The sequence below is a fragment of the Cebidichthys violaceus genome, unplaced genomic scaffold (assembly GCF_023349555.1).
Source record: "Cebidichthys violaceus isolate CVI_PGR_0920_01 unplaced genomic scaffold, fCebVio1.0.p SCAF_7, whole genome shotgun sequence".
Lineage (NCBI taxonomy): Eukaryota > Metazoa > Chordata > Actinopteri > Perciformes > Stichaeidae > Cebidichthys > Cebidichthys violaceus.
This window is the reverse complement of record NW_027176927.1, coordinates 13,539,815-13,563,267: the sequence shown is the minus strand read 5'-3', so window position 1 is coordinate 13,563,267 and position 23,453 is coordinate 13,539,815. Positions and strand designations below refer to the sequence as shown.

Sequence of the window (23,453 nt, the reverse complement as noted above, 5' to 3'; positions counted from 1 at the left end):
CCATGTCAACTGGGCAAACATCTGCTGAGGAAGATGCGTGATATGATAGAAAGCTCCTGAAGCGCTACTAAATTGACATTGTGGTCAGTATGTTTGGTCAACTAGAGTATTTTTGGTTTTCAGCAGTGTGTCGTTATGTCACTTTTAATACTCAAACTGCACATAGACAGCAAATCCAGTCACATTCATTTTTGTAATCTCAGGCAACATTCTAAAATGTTAGCATGCTCCTGTAACTGAAATGTGCCTTTTCCTTTGGTATTTTTGTGCCCAGTGCAAAAGCACTTTCCTCTCTATTTGGTGAGCCATTTTCTTCAATTGCCACTGCAATTGGCACAGTACAGACATGCTTAATCACCAAACCACTCTGCTCTACATTGTATTCTCCCTCACCCAACCATTTAGTGCACGGGGGAAAAATGAAAAAATAGCAGCGTTACTCAGATTCGCTGTCCCTGACCTTGTGCACATGGCCAAGCCCCGTCACTTAACACTGGTCCTGTGCCATTAAAACAGAGCCCCGTGTCAGGCCTTATGTTTAGCCAGATAATGATTTTGGATTTTCTATGTACCCTCTGTCTGCGATGAGCCATCAGTGGACCTGCTTACCTATCCTCAAGGCTTCTTTCCTTGGACTCACTTGCAATTATCAATTATTACATAGGATTTGTGGTTTGACATATAAGTGGAGAATGCACAGGATCTCTGAGTGTGTTGAACTTTCTAACTAACTCTATACACAGAGCTGTAAAAAAACCTTAATTTCTCTCAGTATAAACCATTGACCACTCTGCCTGAGCCCATCAGCCGCCATGCTGTTCTGCAAGCCCTGCTTACTGCTCCGGCATCTTTTATGTCTGCCTTTGTAGAGGAAGTACAGCGGTCTGTCTGTGTTTAGTGACTGGATGGCTCCTAATTCTACCTCCACACTAAGGAGGCATGAGTAGGCATTAAGCTCTTCTATGATAATCACCAAAGCCTTTGGTTTGGCTTGAGTGGCATCTTCAGTGTGTGTGTGTGTGTGTGTGTGTGTGTGTGTGTGTGTGTGTGTGTGTGTGTGTGTGTGTGTGTGTGTGTATACTACATGCATATGAGCAGTGACTGTGTGTTCATTCCTTGAATAAAGTGGATCTGTCCCAGCCCTAATGTACTATATATCCTTATATGTTCACCCTTGCCTGATTGCAGTAAGGTCGTCTCATTTAGCTCTCCACTATTTCACAGAGTATAAGTGGAAATTCTCATGAGAGTACTGTGGAGGCAAGGCCAATCACCTCTTGAGGAAAAACTTTATAGAATATTTTGCTTTTAAAGGACACCCATGAACAGCAATTCTTCAGTTTTAATTAAAGAGTTAATTAAACTCATAAACACTCAGCACTTTTGATTCAAACACTTGAATTCACTTTTTATTGCGTGGCGTCCTCGGTCCATGGCCTTTAACATGCATTACTCAGACAATCATTTACCACTCACAACACTTTTTGAAAAACTCCAGGTTGCTTGTATGACTTTGACTTAACAGTGCCAATGCCAATCTACAGTATTCATCTAAAACTATAAAGGTACACGAGCAATTAGCAATTGATTTAGAGAAGCAAATTAATTTCTGAGTGAAGTGAATCATATCAATCAAACAGTCAAATTACTTTTTATGACAGAGCTGTTTGAGTTAATGACCTCTGCAGATCAGTATGAATCTATCACTTGAAATTTGTCAGCAGCTAGTATAATGAGGCTTAAAGTCAGTGCTAAGGTGACTCTGGTTTTTATGATGTTACCCTGAGACCATCTTGTTTTCAACAGATAAGTTACCAGAGCATTGAGTCGTCTGATCCAGGCATCAACGTCCCGGGGCCGAGAAGAACTGTGTCCAAGTTGAAGAATGAGACCTACCACATGTTCTCCAACCTCCACCCAGGAACAACTTACCTCATCTCAGTTCGAGCCCGCACAGTCAAGGGCTTTGGGCAGACCGCCCTCACTGAAATCACCACTAACATCTCAGGTATAAGCATGTGTGCTTGCGAGGGAGTGTGAAAGCTGCCGTAAGATTGTAAAATAGAAATGGAAAAAGGCAGCCTCTCCATATAGCGTCCGTGCCATCACCACCTATCACTGATGCACCTTGCAGGTACAACACCAGACTTCACCCACTGCGTGCTGTAATTAGGATCCAAGTTTTCTCTCTTTTGACCTACGCATCTTTCTTCTCTCACAGAGGCAAAACTACTGCTCCCAGAGTGTAAGAGCTATTTTCCATTGCCTCCCCAAACTACTGACACGCTGTCATCTCACAGTCCTCAAGCCATAAATTAACTCGTAGGAAGCGGAGGGGACACTGCTGTATATTATGAATAAAGAAAGATGCAGTACATTCTCGGGACCAGAGTGTCACTTCCGAGAGTCTCAGAGCTTATTACTGGTGATAGAAAACCAGCATTGGTGTTTCTATTTCCTCTTAATGATGCATTTGTGCTTGTTAAGGGATGGGATTACACCCCTTAGGAACGCACAACACAGCCACTCCCACCCTTTCTCGCTCACACATTTATTCACTCCTTCTGTCCCATCTCTTTACAACGGGGCCCGATTAGTTTAATTATAGATTTGGTGGACAATCACTGCTTACTGGCTGTATGTCAGACAGAACGCCAGCACAAAGCCAGACCGCAGATACAGTCTAAAAGTCTTTGCAGATCACCCTCAACCTCCTCCACTGGCCCACGGTGCAGAACATTCACTTACACTGAGTGTCTCTCACATCGGCACTGACAGCTAGCAAACACTGAACACCTTTCAACAGCTACTACTGTCAGCATCTTCAAGCAATACCCACCGCAGAGTATCCAACTACACACATTTCCTCATTCGCACATACACATAAAGACGTGAGCGCCACTGTGGCTGATGCACAACCATCCTTCAAACCGACATTATCTGGCAGCAGACATCAAACCCTCTTTTAGTTTTACAAACCTCAACAGACCTTTAATGTCAACAAATGCACATTGAGTTTCCCTTAATGCCTCACCTTAATTGATGTCAGCTCTTCTCTGCTCCGGTATGAGCAAACCAATTTTTAATAAGATAATCATTGATTCCTCATGAATAGTTTGCTCTCCTTCCCCTCACTAATTGACTTCTGATGTTAACACGACTTGGGCCAAAACCTTTCAAATGACAAACCCGGTCAATTTAGCGCCACACACATACGGCTTAATTGGTCTTGTATCCAAGACAACTAGAAGGGAAATTCAGACGGTGTACTCAATATGAGGATATGGGTATTGAGTATATTAGCACTGAGAGAGGGATAGCCCTAAGTCTTAGAGCTATCCCTCTTATCTTGTGAAACTGAAAGATCTCTTAGAGTCTAAGAGGTCTTTCAGTTTCACAAGATATTGAGGGGCTGAACATGTTTATGAGGAAGCAGAGACGTATGTTAAAAATAGTTAAGGTAGACTAAACAAAACACTGGATAAGCCAATATGTTCGTCTCTGTGTCCTCAGCTCCGACGTTTGATTACGGAGACATGCCGTCCCCCCTGAGTGAGACAGAGAGCACCATTACTGTCCTCTTGCGCCCCGCCCAAGGCAGAGGGGCACCTGTCAGGTGAGAAAATCATCTAAAATGTATATATTAGATCTTTTTTTTAAATGCTAAACATGGCTTATTTACAGTGCACATCCACTCTGTGTCCAGTACATACCAGGTGGTGGTTGAAGAGGAAACAGTGAAGAAAGTAAAGAGAGAGTTGGGGCTGCAGGAGTGTTTCCCATTGCCCATGTCCCACGGTGAGGCGCAGGCCCGGGGCACACCACACTACTACACAGCCGAGCTGCCACCCAGCAGCCTCCCTGAGGCCAGTCCCTTCACTGTGGGAGACAATCACACTTACAACGGCTACTGGAACAGCCCTTTGGACCCGCGCAAAAGCTACCTTATCTACTTCCAGGCTATGAGCAACTTCAGAGGGGTGAGTGACTGTTAACTTCACGCAACACTTCATGTAGACAGTAGTGTTCAGAATAATGAGGAGTGTTGTTAATGAGTATCTGTATTTACTAATGCTATGGTTGTGTCTGTAGGACAGTTGGCATTGTCTGGGCTCACAACCCTTGAAAGAAGGGAGTTGTTGGATGAAAAAACATATTGAGCTGGCGGTGTAACAGGGAATTATTTGCAATTACTTACCGCTAGCAAAACTGTGATTAGCTGGAATTACTCAGAATAAACAACGCACTTCACTTCACTGTGCTTTTCCTATTCTGTCCTATTCCTTTCTTTTTTGTCCTTTTGTTGTTGCCTCATGTCCTTCGTTCAATGGCCCTTTCATTAATGTCCTTATCTATTCGTCTCTTTCTTTATGTACCTAATCAGTATTTGTAGACCGAGGTAAGCCTGGTTTAAAGCTTTTACATTTCAGGGTTTGTGTCCAAATAACAGAAACTTTGTGAACCCTGTTGGTAGACCTTGTTAGTTGAGAAGCAGTGTGTTATTTTACAAAGTTTTGCTGTTTGTTGTTTCATTCCAATTCAACACTCTTGTGCACACAAAGCCCTCCAGTCTCAAGTCATACCCAGAGGACGACCACATTACCTTTCCAAATTCCATTACAGGAAGAGCTGCTACCTGGGTGAGGCAATTACTTAAAGATAATTGGGCACAGGTGCAGATGATCAGAGGTAGAAAGCTGCTGCTTTAATCTTCACAGACTGAGCTGAGAGCTGTTGCCGTAGGTAATGAAGCCTTGTGTGATCATCATCTGGGAATAAATACATGCAAGCTGGATTACTGGTCTGTGCGACTTTTCGAGTCCTGTCGGTGGTTAAAGTCCCATGGACACCAGTAGGATCTTTTTCCAACCCAGTGGAGAAACACACGGAGGTAGTGCAGTGTGAGCACTTCACACAACTAGGCTACTCAGCATGGGATTAGATAGGGGAGGCCTGGCTTTACCGGCGGATGGGATTAGGTTTTGTTTTGCCTGGCAGGAGGCCAGCATCCATGACCCACAATGAGTGGAAACACAGTGCCAAATCACACAGCCAACACTGTCCCCACTCTTTCAGACACTGCTGCCTTTGCCTGAAAATACAGTAACAGTCACATAAATCTGGCCATCAGTCCTGTGTTGGTACTACAGTACTGAAACCATTCCTTTTGAAGGAACAACATAGTGCTGGGAGGGAAGGAACTTCATTTTCATGGCTGCACAAAATGTTTGTCAAAAAATTACAAAATGTAAATTTAGATGCTGCTTTATTGTAGGGTCAGTGTTTCAGACATCACACCTCTGTCAATGCAAAGTATTTTTTGTGGGTGTGACGTTTGCTCCTTTATAGGCACAATACGTTTTTTTTGTTTTTATTTACTGAGGATGTCATCTAAAAAGCTTGGGATTTAGCTCAATTCAATCAGTTCAGCGCTGCTGAGGGGCAGCTAGTTGCTAGGCATACAACCAATCAACAGCAGGGCATAGTGGACATGTCGCAGCACTGCTATGACAACATGAACTGACACATGAAAAAGGGCTAATTACATCAAATCAAGATAACATAAAAGATAACAGCAATAAACGAACAGACCAAAAAAAGTATACAGTGTGACGCTGGTGCCTTTTTCTTGCCTGTTAATGATATTTTTAACATTACAGATTACTTTACAAGTGTTAATGAGAGAGTCTATTAAAACCAAAAGCAGATGTTAAGGTTTGACTCGAGCAGCCTGTATGGACTGAAATGCTATAATTGCGTAATGTGTTTTGTGCTATTTTGTGTCTTCCTTTGTGTTTTGTACTCCTGCTTATCCTCTGTGTGCAATTATGTATTTCAGGCCTTTTACATTTTAACACTGTGCTCACTGTCACAAAAATGTAGGCCAAAAAAGAGAATTTTAGCATTCTAAATGAAAGGAGCATGAATGCATTTAGCATATTTATGCACTGTGGGGTCTTTTTATAGCAGTTTGGGGATTTTATTTAGAAGATGGAAACATAATTACCTTATGCCCACTTATTGTGGAAAAAGGAAAAAAAAAACTATTACCTGCTCTTGAACTGAAAGGGTAGCTGGCATTAAAAGCTGTCACATATTTACTTGGATAAAACGATTGCAGATAATGGTTCCTGCATATGGAAGTGGTGATAAAGTTGTCATATTTGGCATTTTGGCATTTAGGTAGTTGCACCCTGAGCACCTTATCAAAATATAAATGGTCAGCCTCTATATTTAATTATTTAATTATTTAGCGTATTAAATCAAAGTCTGCGTCTGTTTAAGTGTGTGTGTTTTTCTGAAATGTGTTTGTGTGAAGTAACATTGCCTCTAATCCGCTACAACTGTGACAGCAGTGGGAATAGTTTGAACAGTATATGGGGCCCATAATATTTGGCATTTACCCATGGTAATTATCTGGAGAGTGACTGTCAAGCCTCTCTAATTGCTTTGATGGATTCATCTAAAGAGGTACTTGAAAGACTGTGGATACACAGTAGCTTTGCAGGTCACATCATAGTCATTTATAACATTTACACTTACATCTTCCAACTTCACACGCACAAGCACACACACTGGAAAACCTTGAGTGTGTGCCGTAGAGCCCCACGTTGCATGTTGGTATTTGAGTTTTGTATTTAGAGCTGCCAGGAACCACCAGCGCCTCTGGCGTGACTGGCACACAACGATTCAAATGTGCATGCTACAGAAATGTACGTCTATCCATCACAACAGCCTATTTCTTATCATCAGAGTAAGTATAAGTACAAATTTGTCTTAATTTGCCAAAGCAAGGAATGATTGAATGTATGGTTTCAAATGCCGTCTTTATACAAGAGGCAGGTTCAGATGAATCAGCTTTTTTTTTGGATGGATAATGTTTCCTATAAATGAGTCAGTCTCCTCAAAGGCTCATAGTGACATACAGTAAAAATACAATATCAAGCAATGTGATTAATTATTATTAATTAAAACAATCAGGTAATCAGGAGCAACTGAGATAAATTATATTATAGTGCAGAGCACCAATATACATTAAAGGCTCAATACGAAATTCAGAGCTGATCTATTGCCTCTGCACAGCTCTCAACATGGCGACAGCTGAGCCGCGGGCCTGCAGCTAATGGTGCTAACAGCAGTAACAATGCAAACAACAGCAACCGTGCTGAAAGAGCTAACAGTGATAAATGTGGAGGAACCGGAGGGTGGCTTCTACATTTTTGCACAAACCCATTGGGTCGAGACGGCATTTTATCAGCTGTAACCGCAGTATGAGCGCAACGCAGAGCAGCAGCCATGAACTAGCCAGTGGGGCACGCTCACATGCACTATAAGGCACGTGCGGCCGGCAAAGCACAGAGAAACTCGGATAACAACAAACACAGAGGGAGAGCGATTTCTCTGCTCAGGTAGACATTTTACCACTATATTGTTACATAGCAAATAGTTATTTTCTGCTGTATTAAGGTTCAGAATAAAGTCAAGCAAGTAGCAATACTACTTCTTGACTTGAAGTACTGCTTTCAAAGTGTATCACAACAAAAATATTTGCCATAATATAACAGAATAACCCTAAACTTTTCACTAAGCACCTTCATCAGGTCCAATTTTTTATTTGTCCAATATTTTGGCTTATGACCAAATGTCTAACTATGATATTTTGGCGTGGTAGAATAAGGGTCAGCATGGTGTAGATTATACCTGCATGGCCTGTTGGCATTACTGAGCATGGTAGCACGCTGTTGTTACTATACGTTACACAAAATTGTGAGTTAATAAGGACTGAATAAAGAACATATCAGGAATATACAGTACATATGTATGCATGTGTCTTACATTCAAAATTTGACTTGAATCGTTTTTTGATAAACTTTCTTAATTTCTACCACTGAACTGAAAAAAATCTAATAAGGATAATTATTAAATGAAAAGGCAATGTACTGACAAATGTTACATTGGATTTTACCATGCTGTACTGTCAATAGAGTTTATTTCTGATAACTCACAGTACAGGCATATAAATAAAAGAAGACAACAAATAGGATTTATTAGTGGAAAAAATATACTATGATTCGTTTGTTTGTGAAAATATAATGACAGTCTGTCTGACAAACAACATGTTTGTGTACTACCTGGGTCTGTATTTTTAGATCAAACCATCATGTTAAGAACTTGTTTAAGTGTCTGTCAGTGTGAAAAAAAAGCTATTTAACTGGAGTTTGAGGAAAGTGCTCTTTGCTCATTTCCAAATGTGCAAATTTGCATAATTGCCCCATAATGCCTGAATTAGCATCTGTAAATCTTAATTTGATAATGCATGTCCTCCAAGTGGTGGCAGGATGGAATTGGATTACAGTCTTGGATCTCATTAGTGCTGTTTGACAAAGGTCCTTTTCATAATGCTGAGATGTCATCAGTGAAATTTGAATAAAATTAATTCCTTTTCATAGTCGTGCACTGGTCTGAATCCCTCCTCTTAATTATGCTCTCTCCCTTTCAATTCTCATATTTTCTCCTTCAGCAAGAATATCTGATCTCCTTCTCAAACATTTCACCACAACTCAGATGTGAAACACTTTGTAATCTCATCATCAATAGGACTCTTAACTCTGAGGTGTTTTGTCATTTTTGTCTGAATATATTTTTCCTGTATAGTCTCTGTCAAGAAGTAAATTATTTTTTTTTTTTTAGAAAAGCGTAGTGCAACCCACTCATGTTTAGTCATTTGAATATTTAGTCAGGGTAGAAACAGCAGAAAGGGGAGACATCTCTGTGCTTCCAGATGTGGTCCTCACCTGTTTACTCTGTAACATCAGGCTTTAATGTTCAAAAAAGTGTGTTTTTATCGGCTGTGGTCATATTTTCAATGTGATATATACATCTGTGTCTCAGCTCAGTATTTCATGTCATCCTCTTTTCTTTTATCACATCTCTTTTATGCAAAATGCGAAGCGACACCTTCCCCTCTGATGTCTTTCTTTCTCTTTCAGGAATCCAGAATAAACTGCATCCGCATAGCTCGCAAAGGTAATTCAACATGAATATCTCTCCTCCCACAAACACTGTGACCTTGAATACATCTTCCTGCATCATTTCTGAGTGCTTTGTGATGTCGTCTACTCTCTCCTTGTTGTTAGATAAGGAATTAAGAGTGTGATTTTAACAGTATTGTTTAGTTTAGTCAATACTGCAGTCAATACTCACCTCTCTCTCAAGTACAAAGGTGGGGATCTGGAGAAATTTTCTCTGACTGGTCCCTGTTGTTTACCAGTGTGCCTCCGAGAAAAGGGCAACAAGCAGGGAGGGATTTAAGGTCAGGCTTTCATCCTGTTTGTTTGGGGGCAGACGCTGGGACACACTATATCAAAGGCAGTCCCTTTGTTCTCATCAGCAGCCTACTACACAGCTGCATCTGAGGGCTTTGACATCAACAAGGTCCAGGAGGGTCCTCCAGATCAAAACTTCCAGATGGAGCTACCTTGGCTTATCAGTATGAGAAAGCCCCCCCCTCCCCCCCTTCTATACCTCAGCTTTTGGATTCAAGGGGACATGAAAAGGGCAGGGAAATTGACTCTAAGTCCTGATGGCAGGAGAGCCCTTCTTGCTGTAGTACACTGTCAGATCATGGTGAATAAAAGTCATGTATTTATAGTTATCATAGCACCGCAACAGTAAGCAGAGCCTTGCAAGTAAATTGTCTTGGCGGGGTGTCTTTTTTTGGTGAAGGCCTATTTTTGTGAGTGAAAAATGAAAGAGATGAGGCTCTCCTCAAGCATAAAGCCAAAAGGCAAGGCCAGCCATTTCAGCTCAGCGTCTCACTCCATCTGCCCCACACAGACACCCGGTTGGGCATTGATTAATTATGCTTTCTCACACCAATGGGCTTTTCAGTGTGCTTGCCTCTTTTCTTTGACACTAAGCAACGGAAGGAAGAAAGAAATGCATAATGGAGCTCTAACAGTTAAAATAATAAATAGGTAAGATATTAACAATAACATAGAAATAGAAAGACCAGAGAAAAAGAGAAAGAAAAGTGCACAATGGAAAGAAATTATTTAAAAGATTGCCAGCATTACATCACCCACATACATGATGATGTAACTGAAAAAATAGAGCCTGAAAGGCAAATTGACAGGAAAAAAATTCTCAGGGTGATTTCCAATTTCAAGGTGCGACAGGTCAGAGGTTTTTTTAGTTGCTGTTTGTGATCTCAGTGATCCCTCTACCATTAACATAGCCTCTGCATCATCGGGTCCTAAGCCGTTATTATCAAGCGGCCCATCACAAGCAAAGTGGAGGCAATGATTCTGGCTTGGATAACAAAGCTGGAGATTACATTTCAACTTCCAGGTGACAGTTTAATTAAGGATCCTCTAGCAAGCTCAACACAACAATAGACTTCCATTTCTCCTCTAAGTGCCAATTTCCACCATCGGGCAGGTGGCAGGTGCATGGATTCATGTGGAAATCTATTTCATGCTCGTGTTTGGCTTAATAGAAATTTTGAGGCTAAATGTGGCAAAACCGCCTTATCTGTCCAAAATGTCAGAAAACTGAAATTGATTTTTCACCTCCTCATCTACATTTCTAGCCAATATAATGTACCCCTGTATTTCACTTGAACGTGTAATTTTAAATGAAGTCACAGCATAAAATATACAGCAAGTGCTGAGTTTGCGGCTGTTTTTTGAAGGGAGCACCTTGAGACGGACTGAAATCGATGTTATCTTCAGGTACAGTAGCTCACAGACACAAAGGCATCGTTGGATGATCGCGTGTCCCTGTGTGTGAATAGAAACTACAAAAACGTCATCTTTGATTCAGTCTGACTAAACTGTCTCCCACTACTGCAAAGTAAAATATACCTGTCAAACGTGGTGTCTATACACTGAACAGCACACAGAGAAATGTCACATTTTTGGAACAACATCTTACATAGAGGTAGCAATTCAAAAATCCACATCCTGAGCAGTCTTAGAAGGAACAGTTCCTTTCAAATATCAAGTCGATGACTAATTTTCTCCATTCAGATATGCCAAACACCCATCATTGAATAAAAAAATCCCGCTAAATAATGAAATATTCTCCTACTTTCATCTTTGGTATAGGATTCTAAAGCACCCCGTAAAGTGAAAATGAAAACAGCCAGGGGGCTGCAGATAGTCAGGCTAAAACATGGCTCTGTTTTCATTTTCCCTGCCCTAGATCTGATTCTTCCTCAGCAGGCTGCAAGATAGAGCTCTATCCCCAGGCCTGCTCTGACTTCTACCGCTCTCCAGATAGGTTGTGCTTTTCCAATAGACTGAGAAGGGCTAGTTTCGGGGCTGTCAAGGCCTGAGGACAGGCTGACACACAAGAAATACTAGATCACCAAGCCCCTAGAACAAGACAAAGAAAGGCCCACTGCTCAGCACCATTTACATAAGTACAAAGCTTTATGCTAGAGAAATTAATAACCCGCTATTATGATAACGACCTTTCCAGTGGCCAACAGACACAGGGGCACCTTGAGATTGTACTGTAGGGCTGTATGGATTACTTTAGACTGGGAAAAATGGTGTTTAATTCAGTATTGTATAGAAATGCACCTCAAAAGGTTTAGTGTATGTGTCATAGCACAGAAATGCACTATTGTAATATCACAAGGTGTCAGATCGTGCAACTCAACAAGAGATTGAAGAACAATGCGCTGCAAGCCTTTTTTGTACTTGACTAATGGATCTTAGCAAATTAATTTCCTGTCTTACTCTGACATGTTTGCAACTCTTGGAAATAGTTTCTTCTTCTACACCAATTTGCAGCAATCACTTCATTTTCCCATCTTCGTTCCATTTCTGTAAACATCCGTATGAATCCTGAACAGCCTAAGTAGCCGGTTGAAACCTCTCAGACAACCAAACTTTTGTTCTGCAGGCCAATCATTTTGCTTGTCAAAGCATAAATTGTCATTATGTATGTCTGAGGATCGCAGGTTTGTTGGGTTGGACAACATGAACAATCACAGTCTGAATTGCTCACGGCATCGCTTCTTTATTTGTGTGTCTCTTTCATCTTCGCCAGCTATTTGAAAATACCACTGTTATTGAAATGTAGCTTTGGCTTAAAGAAGATCATTATACTTCAGTGGATCTCTTCACAATAGTGAGGATAAGCAGTGTGAACGTTTTTAGTGCCATGTGAAAAGTCTACATTTGTGAGTTTTGTGTTCATGAATGATAAGTTCTTCAAAGCTGTGAATTTTCAGTCTTCCCATCGCTGCATTTACATTTTTCACACTCTTTGCTTCAGACTTTCCTGTGAATCATTTCTTCGGCACCTTCTGCCTCGTTCCTTCATGTTCTGTATTTGCATTGTGCCTTTTGTAACGCGCATCTGTGTTTCTGCTTCTAGCGGCCTGCAAGGACCACCGCAAGGCTCTGGAGGTTACTCAACACTCCGAGGAGATGGGTCTCATTCTCGGGGTGTGTGCCGGAGGCCTGGTGGTCCTCATCCTTCTGCTGGGTGCCGTGATCATCATCATTAAGAAAGGGTAAACGTCTGCTGATAACTGTTGAGTGCATAACATGCATCTTTATGCACAATCGCACCACATCCCCCACATTGTTTTACCTTTTATGTTTTGTTTTGGAACAGTTCAGTAATCGGTTTTTATACTTTCGGAAAGGTCATGCTTGTTTAGGGAAGATGCTGGACCAACAGCCAGAGCTGCATTGTTTTCATTCCCTTATGGTGCACAGAGGGGACCAAACAGCTCTCGTCTGCAGAGCCTATCTGAGTGTGAAGCATCTAATTAAATGGCGGATGCAATTCAATTAGCCACTTAATTACGCTTACCAAGCAGAGGCCTGACCCTTAAATGAGATGGTAATTGGGAGGGAAAAGGTGTGCTTTTAGAGATTATTAGCCAATGATCCCCCAGGTCTACAGTAGATCATCTACACCTCTGGCTCTGCTTTAATGTAGCAGCAGCTGCAGGCCGGTCGAGTTTAAGTCTCAAATAACCTTACTAAAATGAGATAAATTTAATTCTAAAGAACCTGCCATGCCAAATAGTAAGTTACTCGGGGCTCCAGCAATCATTATTAAATGGCTGACACAGCGTCCAGGCTAATATTGAATAATGTTGTTTCTGAAAGTCACCACTACTCCGCACATAAGTCCGGGTTCCACTGCTAAGCCACCATGAAGTTTGCTCGAAGAGAATTGATTGCTAAATCCGCTGTGACAAGAAGCCACGTGGTCTAGTCCTTGAAGTGTAGCACTGAGACGTATTCGATAGAAGGAAATACACATTACTCTACCTCGCTGTGGTTTGGTCTGTCAGCACCTGCTTGGTACGTTTGCATGTGTCATATGGCCATCCACACAGCTTAGCTCACGAGAAGATGGATCTCATTTTCACTGTAATCAATGCATTCTGGCCTCAGCTGACATTGCTTTCATCTTACATCTCTTCTTTCTTTTGATTTCTTTTTTCCTTCTCCCGCACTCTTGCCAGAAGGGACTACTACTCTTACTATCCGTAAGTGACTCCACCTCTTTGCTCTCCCATCGTTTTGTGATCCATCCTATCATGCTTGTGCTCTGGCTGTCAATCATAAGCTGTAGAGGGAAAACAATAAGGCTGTCGATGTCCTTTTTCTCACTATTTCCTCACTTCATCACCTTTTTTATTTTTGTTTCTCACAATCTTTACCTCCATATTATTTCTTACTGAACATAACATTTCCCCTTTCTCTCTCTGTTTATTACAATCTCTTCTTTATTGCATTCCCCCCTCCCTCTTCTTCTTTATCCATGAATAGGAAACCAGTGAACATGAATAAGACACCCATTACCTACCGGCAGGAGAAGAGCCATATGGGCTCCATGGAGCGCAGTTTCACAGACCAGAGCACCCTACAGGAAGATGAAAGAATGGCCCTTTCCTTCATGGATGCTCACACCTGCGGCACACGGAGTAAGAAAAAAGACACGTGAAGAACAGTGTACACAAACCTATCAGCTTGCCACAACAACAGAATGCAATTTCAGACTTGACATACATCATTCCTCATTTTGTAATCTTGTTGACCGCCACTCATTCACTCCATAAATGTCTGAAGTATTCTGAAAGATAGTTATCATCCTGTGTGAAAAATGTTATTTGTAACAACCTGCACTGCCTGCAGCTGATTCACAAAAAATATCTCACAAGACTGCAAAAAAAAAAATGGCGAATTGCACAAGTGTAGTAACATATTTGACTGAATCGAAAGAAATGATTTGTGATGCTTGTCAGTACTTTTCATCTTGATCTCCTCTTCAGTCTCACAGAGAGGGAGCGACAGATGTGTTTACTCTAAAGTTGGTGCAGATCTTGGTCTGCTACACACGTCATCCTAGACAGAGCTGCTGTCACGTCTACATAAGATCTATTATGAGGACATCTTTGCCCTAAAAACCTTATCAAAGTGACACACGTCTTACATATACTGTACTGTATTTGTCAGTATCAGCATGCAGAATGCCATTATGTGATGGTAATACCAGTGTCTGTCATCCCAAACCGAACGTGTTACAAAACGAATGTTTTATATCGTAACCTGTCTTGTACATAAATATTTCATCTGGAGTCGTGCTGAAATTGCAAATGTGTCTGTGTCTTGTTCAGGTGACGCTCGTAGTTCAGTGAACGAGGCCAGCAGCCTGCTGGGAGGCTCTCCGAGGCACCAGTGTGGACGTAAAGGCTCCCCCTACCACACAGGGCAGCTCCACCCCGCCGTCCGAGTGGCCGACCTTCTCCAGCACATCAACCAGATGAAGACTGCCGAGGGCTACGGCTTTAAACAGGAGTACGAGGTGAGAGGGGGCGAAATTCCAGTATGCTACTCTCTTACACGGCACACGACAACATAGACAGCTATTACTCTTACACTCTGACAACATGAAATGAGTAGCAATACAAATAATCGTTGTTTGTGCACCAGTGTCTGTATTCGTAAATGACCAACCCTGTAATTTCAACAACATGAGTATAATTGGTGCATTCATTCCTAACATAAAACTAAAACTGTTTGGCAGAAACACCTTAGAGGAGTGGAGCACCTAAGACATTTATACATAAAGCTGCTCTGCCTGCTTTTCTCAAAGACGCACAAGGTCTGCAGTTTATCCATCCATTCATCCAGTCCAACTGTTTTATAACAGTTTAACTAGGTTAAGGTCATAGCAGAAAGCGTCTTCTTCTTTATAGGTGCGTCCATGGCAGCTGGAAGATATCATCTCTCAAATCCTGAGGTCTCCTCCCAATCCTGTATGCCAGTATACCTATAAAGCTGTGACCCGGGATCTTCTATACAAGATTCCAAGAGCTTTCCTCTTAGTGTGAAAGAGCAGCGGCATGACAAACAAAAATTCCCCAAACTTTGTTGAGCTCCTTGCCCTGAAGAGACCAGCCACCATGTGGAATGAAAAACTTATTTTAGCCTCTTGTATCCATGATCTCATTCTTTCATTTCCCGCTTAGAGCTTGTTGCTATAGTGGAGGTTGTGCAAAGAGAAAAGACAAAGCAGTGCTTTGTGGGTTAGCTCCCTCCTCACCATAAGGTCCGGTACAGTGGCTACACTGATGTACTTCCATGCCTGGTTAACCTGCGCAGTCCCAACACAGCAGAGAAAACTGGCAAGTTAAGAAAGGCTCAAAGGGAAAGCTTTGTTCTCAATGGAGTTGAGAGAGCTAGGGAAAATCACTATTTTGCAACACTGCTTGGTCCCCGAGGGAAGACGGCGGGTCAGTACCCAGGACTTCCTCAGCAAAAATGGTTGACCTTAACATTGTTAGATGGTGGATGAACTATTTTGAGGAACTTCTAAACCTTATAGCCAAACCATCTGTGCTGTATGAAGTGCTTGAAGATTCTGGGAGTGTTTGAGCTTGTAACACAGTGAAATATCTTGTGAAAAGTGCAGGCACAAAAAAATAACATAAAAGAACCTAGTCCAATCGTGAGAGATACCCAATGCTTGCGATAGCCCACAGAGTCTGGAGTGCTGCAAGCCTATGCATTCAAACTCAGAGCTGTGAGCTTCTTCAAGGTGCGGATTGGATTCTGGCATGGATACAGTATGTCTTCTATAACTCAACACATGTCAAGAAATAACCAATGGATTGGTTGGAGCCTCCGTTTTTGAAGGCCACAATGGCTCATCCAGATACGATTAAGATGAAGTGCTTAAAAAGTGAGTAGTTTGAGTATCTTTATTGTCTGTTAGTCAGTTGTAAGAAGGATCATACGCAATTACTTCATGCTGTGGATAACTGCTAGCTTAAGGAGTCCATGCTGGAATGACTCCTGTGAGAGCGGTGTTGGAGGCCATCAATCCTCCTCTGACATCATCCATGCGCCCCCCTTACCACCCACTGAAATTAATTAGTGGGGTTAAAAAGGCATCTGGATGACACCGTTGCTGGGCGTATGAATAAATCATCCTCATTTGGGCCAAAAGAAGACCTCTGTCATAACGACATGCCTGATGAGGTTAATCGTCTCTGGTGGTGCTCCAGATAGTGAGTCCCCTGTCCACTGCTAACAGATTGTGGGGTAGCAAAGAGAGGAAAAGGGGAGACTGGAGGGGTTGAGAAGATGAAAGGGTACAGAAACGTGTGAAAGTGCACTGTCACCTCCATATAAACCTCCTCCTAGTAGCAATGTTGCTATTTACCTCCTGCTGCAATATATGTTGCAACTCTATAATTTGCAACGTTAACCATTAGACTCTAATGCTTAGGACAATTCACTCAGCTGAGGTCTGATGATGCTCCATAATGATCCTGCTGATGTTCAGTCCCTTGAAACCTATCTGTAATGTCCAAATGAAATGATCTAGTGGGGGATTGGTCTTAGTGGCTCTGCATTTCTAATTACCATTCATTCAAACACACTGTAATAAACCAAGTCGTTATCATGGAACTTAACAGAAAAGGTTCAGCATCTGCTTGCACCAGCACTGTTGTTCGTTGTAAATCACTTGAGTTTGCTTGACAGATCAGTGCTGGGTTAGTTTCTTTGTTGCACCAATTCATCGCGGGGTTTCAGTCCTGAACTGACCTGTGAGTACAGACATGTTTTTTTGGAACAACATTGCTTCCCCCCCCATGCTGGCCCAGTGGCTGCTATATCTGGGCACATAATGAAGGGTTGAGATCTCTGAATACCCCTCCCCAGTGGAACGATTGCGGCGGAGAGTTGAAATCTCACCCGGGGGAGAAGTCCATCCTTGTCACCCACAGCCCATTGCATTCATGAAGAGAGAAAACATCTTTTGTCTCTGGTTCATGGTTTTCCCCTCTGGAACTCTGCTTGTAGACTCATTAAACTGTCCCTCACGGGCAAAACACACTCCACTCAAAAAATCAATACACACCTCTTTACTTTGTTTTTTTTCCTCTTTGGTAGAGTATGTGTTTTGATAGAGTGTCTCTCTCCATTATGAAGGAAAATGATGAGGAGTATCATATTACACTCCCCCGTCAGGTATAGGTTTTATTTCCCTGAAGAATACCTATGTTGTGTAAAAACATTGATCAAGAATTTACAGTGAGTTGTAAAGGGGCTTGTATGTGTGGCAGCTACTGTCACTACAGTCATATTCCCACCACAGAAACTTACGAGTAAACAAAGCAGAGCTTTACTTGAGAGCTCAAAACTTTCATAATACCACTTTGCACCCTGAGGCTGAGGTTAGCAAGGATGATGGACTCATTGATTCAAAGTTTAGTTGCACCAGGGTCAACTGAATTACTGCACTTATTTAAAAAAAAGAAACAGCTACCTAATGCTACCTTTTGGGCAGTGTGATTCAGGCTTATTTATTAAATTATTTTGAATTCAGTGTCCCAATTGTATCACATCTCAGACATCTCTGATTGGATTTTGACTGGATATGGTGGGATTATGAATCTCATCACTGTTTCTGGCATTTCACAAATTATGCGGGTGAAATAATTACAGGTCAAACAAGGTGCCATAACAGTTATTGGGTGATCCGTAAAGGGAAATTGTGGAGGACAGATTGTCTATTGCCTTGTTATTGAGGGGAAACAAATAATGCACATTATGAAATCTAGTGGGATGTTGATAACACATCAAGATGTTAGAATACAAAATTGTAATAATGTTAATAGTTCAAGGCTGTACTGCCCTGTGTCATTATTTATTTCATCTAATTTTCCTCATTTCATGTAAACCTCTTAACAGACCCACTCCAATGATCCCTGCCGATGAGGGTTTCTAATAAATCTTTCCACGGATCTGTGTTGTTTCTCTTCACTTCCCTTCGATATACTGCCACTCTTTCACTGTTTTCTTCCTGAGTTTTCCTCTCCCTGGTCCTCTCTCTTCCCTGGAGGACTGAGCAGAGGAGTGGTAGCAGAGAAAGAGAGCTCAGCGGTCTAGTGTCAAAAATAGAATGGAGGGAGAAACAGGAAGAGAAGTGATGAAGATAGATAGACAATGAGGGATTCAGGGAAAGAGAGACGGACTGCGAGTGAGAGCGCAAGGAAAGAGAAGAAGAAAGTGGGGAGGAGGGTGTAATCCCAGGCAGGATTTGGCTGGTTCTCGGCTCTCTGTGGGGAGAACTGAGTTGTAATCCCCTGCTCAGCATGCATACTTGGGCAGAGTTTCACCAAATTCCCCAGTGGCTGAAAACCACGGGGGGTAGACTGGTATGGATATGTGTGTGTGTGTGTGTGTGTGATCTGAAGGGGCTGTTTGCAGACTTCACATACCTCATTCTAATCTCTTAGTTTCATAAAAAACCCTTATTGGGTTTTACAAACTGTAAGCACCATGATACTGTTTTTAGTTTGTCTTTGTATAGTGTATTTGTTCCTATCCAATAAACCGTAGATAAATAAATCATTTTTAAAATAACTTAAAAGTGCCTTATGACATTGTGTGAGAGTAATTGCTCACCAGTGCATCCGTGCAGACAGGTGGACAGGGAGCGAGGAGCTGTGTTGCTGAGTATAATTTGTATATTTAATACAGCTGAACAGCAATCCACCAAGCGGGTGTCAGCTTCTCTGCCTTCACTCTAATTACAAGTCTTCTCATCATACAGTGATTCATACACTGTATAAAGAACCATACAGAGCAGTATTCATCAACAATATTTAATCTCAATTTGCAACAATATATTTCTCATGTAAGAGAAAGCTATGATTGGCTTTTTGTTTTTGCATTTTTCTGTTCTCACACGGCATTGACAATGATAATGCAGCAGTTTTACATCTGGAATTTCTGAAACAATGTGACCTTGATTTTAGACAAAAGACAGACAAAAGCAGGCTTCTCATGTCTCGCTAGCAACCTGAAATAACTGTCGTTGGCAGATTTTATCAGCTAGCGCTAGCTGGCTAGTTAGGGTAACATGAGCTCCAGTACTTGGAGGAGCTCCAGGAGCCATCTCCAGCTAACTTTGTCTACAGCTGACTCCATTTTAAACAGAAAACTGTGTACAAGCAGCCTTAAATATGCATTTAAATTGCTGCATCAAAAAGACACTACACTAGACATTTGTATCATACATTTATGTTCTATGTTTATAATTATTGGCTTTCGCAGTACTTTCTTTTATCTTACTGTATTTATTGTGACCGTTATGGACCAAAGTAGCTTTGCAAATTCCTTGTATGTGAAAACCTACTTGGCAATAAACCTGTTTCCAAAGATCCAAAGACTTGCCGTGCCTAGTCATGGTTGCTAAACTATGATTCGATGATCACTGTTTGGTCAATTTTTGCGGCACAGCCTCATGTGATAAAACTCAACTCTGGGATTATTTTGATGGATTTACGTATATGTATCTCTTGATACTCTATTTCATGGTGTTCACAAAATTTGAACCCAGAAGGTATGTGGTTACTGGGTTGTTCGTTGCATTGTTTTAATTAATTACATGACCACTAAACCTCTCCTTAGGATACAATGGCTCTTGATCTCCTTCGCCATGCTTGATGTGCTGATAGGCTTTTATCATGCTCGCCATGAAACACAATTTTCCGTATCACACATAAAACAAAAGAAAACATGTATTGAAGCTTTGATTAATGTTTTTCTAAGATATTTTTTGAATGGTTGATATAGAGAGGTCCCGTTCCTAAAATCTGCAAGGTTCTCTTTATCTCTGTAGAGCTTCTTTGATGGCTGGGACTGCACAAAGAAGAAGGACAAAACCAAAGGGAGGCATGACACGTTGGGATGTAAGTCATCAGAACCAATATATTTTCTATGCAAAAATTAAAGAGAAGTGTAAACATTGTATTTCAACAGTCCTTTGCTCTTTTATTCTAATCCGTCTCAGATGACCGCCACAGAGTCAAGCTCCACCCTCTCCTGGGAGATCCCAACTCAGACTACATTAACGCCAACTACATTGATGTAAGTCTAATCCTGTTTTTCTGCCTCTGTTCGACATGGGATACAAATAGTCAGCCTCTGCTGCATCTCTATCTCTCACACCCTGCAAAGCCACAGTCCATCTCTCTCATTCCTGTAAGCTCACCAGTCTGCTGGCCCACTTTCACCTGGAAGCTTTCATCCAATCAAACATCCTTCCTAGTGATTTTTTTTGCCAGCTGCCATGATTGTCAATCGCTGCACCGAATCCCTGACCCAGACTAACTCTGCTATTGCTTTTATTAAAACAGAGTGGAATGAATGCATTTAATGCCTTGCAGAGGAGATGACCCTTTCTGTAAAATGCCACAAAATCCCCCTAAATTAAATAGACATGATTGATGTTATTCAATCTCTGGATTGGCTTGGTGGAGTTTATCCTGTCCACTGTTCACCTTAACTGTCTGCCACACATGCAGTGCCACAATAACATTCTCACTGATCATATGAAATACATGTACAGTATATGTTGCTAATGTGTCTCAAACGGTCTCATTCATACGTGTTCTCATTCATAAAAACTAGAGGAGGCTGTGTTTTTTCAGAAAGCAGAAGTGCACGTTTAGATGGCAACAGTGAAGTTATTAACAAAAGAAATTGACCGTGAGTTTGAAAAAATGAAAAAAGAAATACAATTTTACTACTAGATATCCTCGTAAATAGAAACTTGTATTTTGGTTCCCCTGTGATTTTGTTGATATGGTCCTCAGATGTTGTTTTTCATTTGAGTCATGTCAAGTCAAGGAACTCTGGCAATCTGATGTGATTTCTTTATCTCACAAGATTTATTCTGCACGCCTCTCATTGGGACTACTGTAAAGCCACTCGGTGGGAAGTTCTGGCAGGCAGATGTATTCCCAGTCCTGTTTGAGGCTGATAAGAGTTTGAATGACTCTGTGAAAGTCTGTATAGGGAATCTAAAAACAATTTCAGTGAGAGATAATTACTAGCTGCATAAGTTGACGACTGATTTGAGGTGGATTCCTTCTTTAGACCAAATTTATATCATCAAAAATGCTTGACGCTGCAGAGCTTTTTCCCTCTCTTTTATTTCTCTGTAGAGTATAGACAGCAGTGGTGAGATGCTTTTAGAGAGTTCATTACAATGAGAGGGCATTAAAAACCTGGCCTGCTGTTAGGATTGTAGTTATCGTGAGGGTCTCCATTAGTGTTTAGGGCACAAAGGTGCAGGCAATAGAGGGAAAACACCACTCAGCAGCCACTACAGTGTCACCGTCAGGCCCTGACAAGGCTGCCCCAGCAAGCTGGATGGTAACTATTAACTACAGCAAAGCATATTTTGGACAACCTGTGATTATTTCACCAGAGGTTAAATGGAAAAGTTTTTCCTCCCTCTGAACTATTATTGCGCTTTCAAAACAGAGGTGAAAAAGTGCAAGTTCTCTGTCTCCTCTTTCTCTGTCACTTAATGCCAGAGTATTTACTTGGCTGTGGTGTTTGTTTGCCTGAAGAGGAGCAGAACTTTGCATATGTTTGAAAGCTCCCTGTGCCTTTCGCAAATGTAGAGCAGTCCGGTGCGTCATGGCTGTTGCTGATTTACATATTGGCTGCTTCTAAAGAGAAACACAGTTGTACTGACAGGTGTAGCATGGCCACAATCCAAAACTCTCTCTCACACCCACACACACACACACACACACACACACACACACACACACACCTACACACATACTGTTACTACTATTGTTGTCTCAATGTACCTATTGTAAAAATAATGCTAGCATCCTATTTTGTCCCACCTCGAAGGCCAATTTTCTCAATAAGCTTCTTACTATAAGCGATGGGCTCCATAAATAGATTTTTGGTACAGTTAGAACAGCTTTACTGTTGAGAACCAAGATTTCTTTTGTTTCCCCCCCCTCATCTTGTCTCACTGGTTTCGAAGTGGGTGCGGCTCAGTAGGAAAAAGGGGCATGTTACATATTTCAGTGCAGCACTCAGACTTTAAATCCAAATGTGATGGTTGTTTGTTGACATTGTCAGGCTGTTTCCAATCAAATCTGATCACAGTCTTGATTAAGCTTGAATAAATAAAAAATTGACCTTCACCTTCGTTTGTATATTTAGAAAGGGGATCTCCACTGATTTTGAACATGAAAGTATTTTTTCTACTTTCTTTAATTTAAAATCCGTTGCAAAAACTTACAGTAAAGATAACCAAAAGTAATTTTCATTTGAAAAAAGCAAACCATCTATTAAGAGTAAATGAACAAGGCCATAAAGTCACACAATAAATGGGAACTTGAACACATGAAGCCCAGTCTTGCTGTACTTAGAGAAACACACCTACAAACGCACATACAGACACACACACACACACACACACACACACACACACACACACACACACACACACAAACCTCTTCCCACCTGTCTGTAACCATAACTCCTACTTACCAAAAGCTTCTTTCATTAACTAGCCTATATGTCTTCTTTTTCTACTCCCCTCCCCACTCCCTCGACCTTGGACCCTGTAGATTCGGATTAACAGGGAAGTAAGTACTTCACTGCTCGTTCTTCTGCCTTCCATCGCTCTATTTTCGCTCTTTTCCCCCTCTTCTCTTTCCACTTCCCTGTTCTCTTTCCACTGTCCTCTATTCACAAATGCTCAAAGATGTGAAAGTGTGTTTCAGGTTTGTGCACATTTGACCCCCCCCTCAAATAAAGCCCCTTTAGCCCTTTTATTGTAAATGAACACAAGGAGATGTGTCCTCTCGGATAGAGGAAGTGGCCTGTGGAAGTGGAAGGGGTTCTCATAAGTGGCCAAGACTCAGGAAGTTTAGTGGCTATGGTGATGGTCTTATTGGAGGAGTGGTAGCATTGCTGATAGTGTTTGGCCGGGGCCAGAGGATTTGTGGATAGCAGGCCTCACAGCACTGGTCATCCATCTCCATTTCGAACGTGTCCCCGTTTACATGACTGGATGAAATTCAGTCAGCAACGTGGACAGACTCGACATATTAGGAAGATGCCCTCTGCGAAAAGATGGAA

At 41.6% G+C, this 23,453-nt stretch overlaps 1 protein-coding gene across 4 annotated transcripts in view; it reads left to right on the top strand.

Annotated features, from left to right (window-relative positions):
* Positions 1-23,453, top strand: part of ptprub (protein tyrosine phosphatase receptor type Ub) — a 145,284-nt gene that overhangs the window by 103,015 nt on the left and 18,816 nt on the right. The window contains exons 10-20 of one of the 4 annotated variants that reach the window (XM_068735240.1): positions 1,807-2,008; positions 3,514-3,616; positions 3,707-3,980; positions 8,991-9,027; positions 12,391-12,529; positions 13,499-13,522; positions 13,806-13,960; positions 14,654-14,841; positions 20,176-20,245; positions 20,347-20,423; positions 22,940-22,957. In XM_068735240.1, coding sequence (XP_068591341.1) covers positions 1,807-2,008; positions 3,514-3,616; positions 3,707-3,980; positions 8,991-9,027; positions 12,391-12,529; positions 13,499-13,522; positions 13,806-13,960; positions 14,654-14,841; positions 20,176-20,245; positions 20,347-20,423; positions 22,940-22,957 — 1,287 coding nt within the window. The remainder of the gene's footprint in view (positions 1-1,806; positions 2,009-3,513; positions 3,617-3,706; positions 3,981-8,990; positions 9,028-12,390; positions 12,530-13,498; positions 13,523-13,805; positions 13,961-14,653; positions 14,842-20,175; positions 20,246-20,346; positions 20,424-22,939; positions 22,958-23,453) is intronic. The other 3 variants (XM_068735242.1, XM_068735241.1, XM_068735243.1) reach the window with 3 other exon arrangements.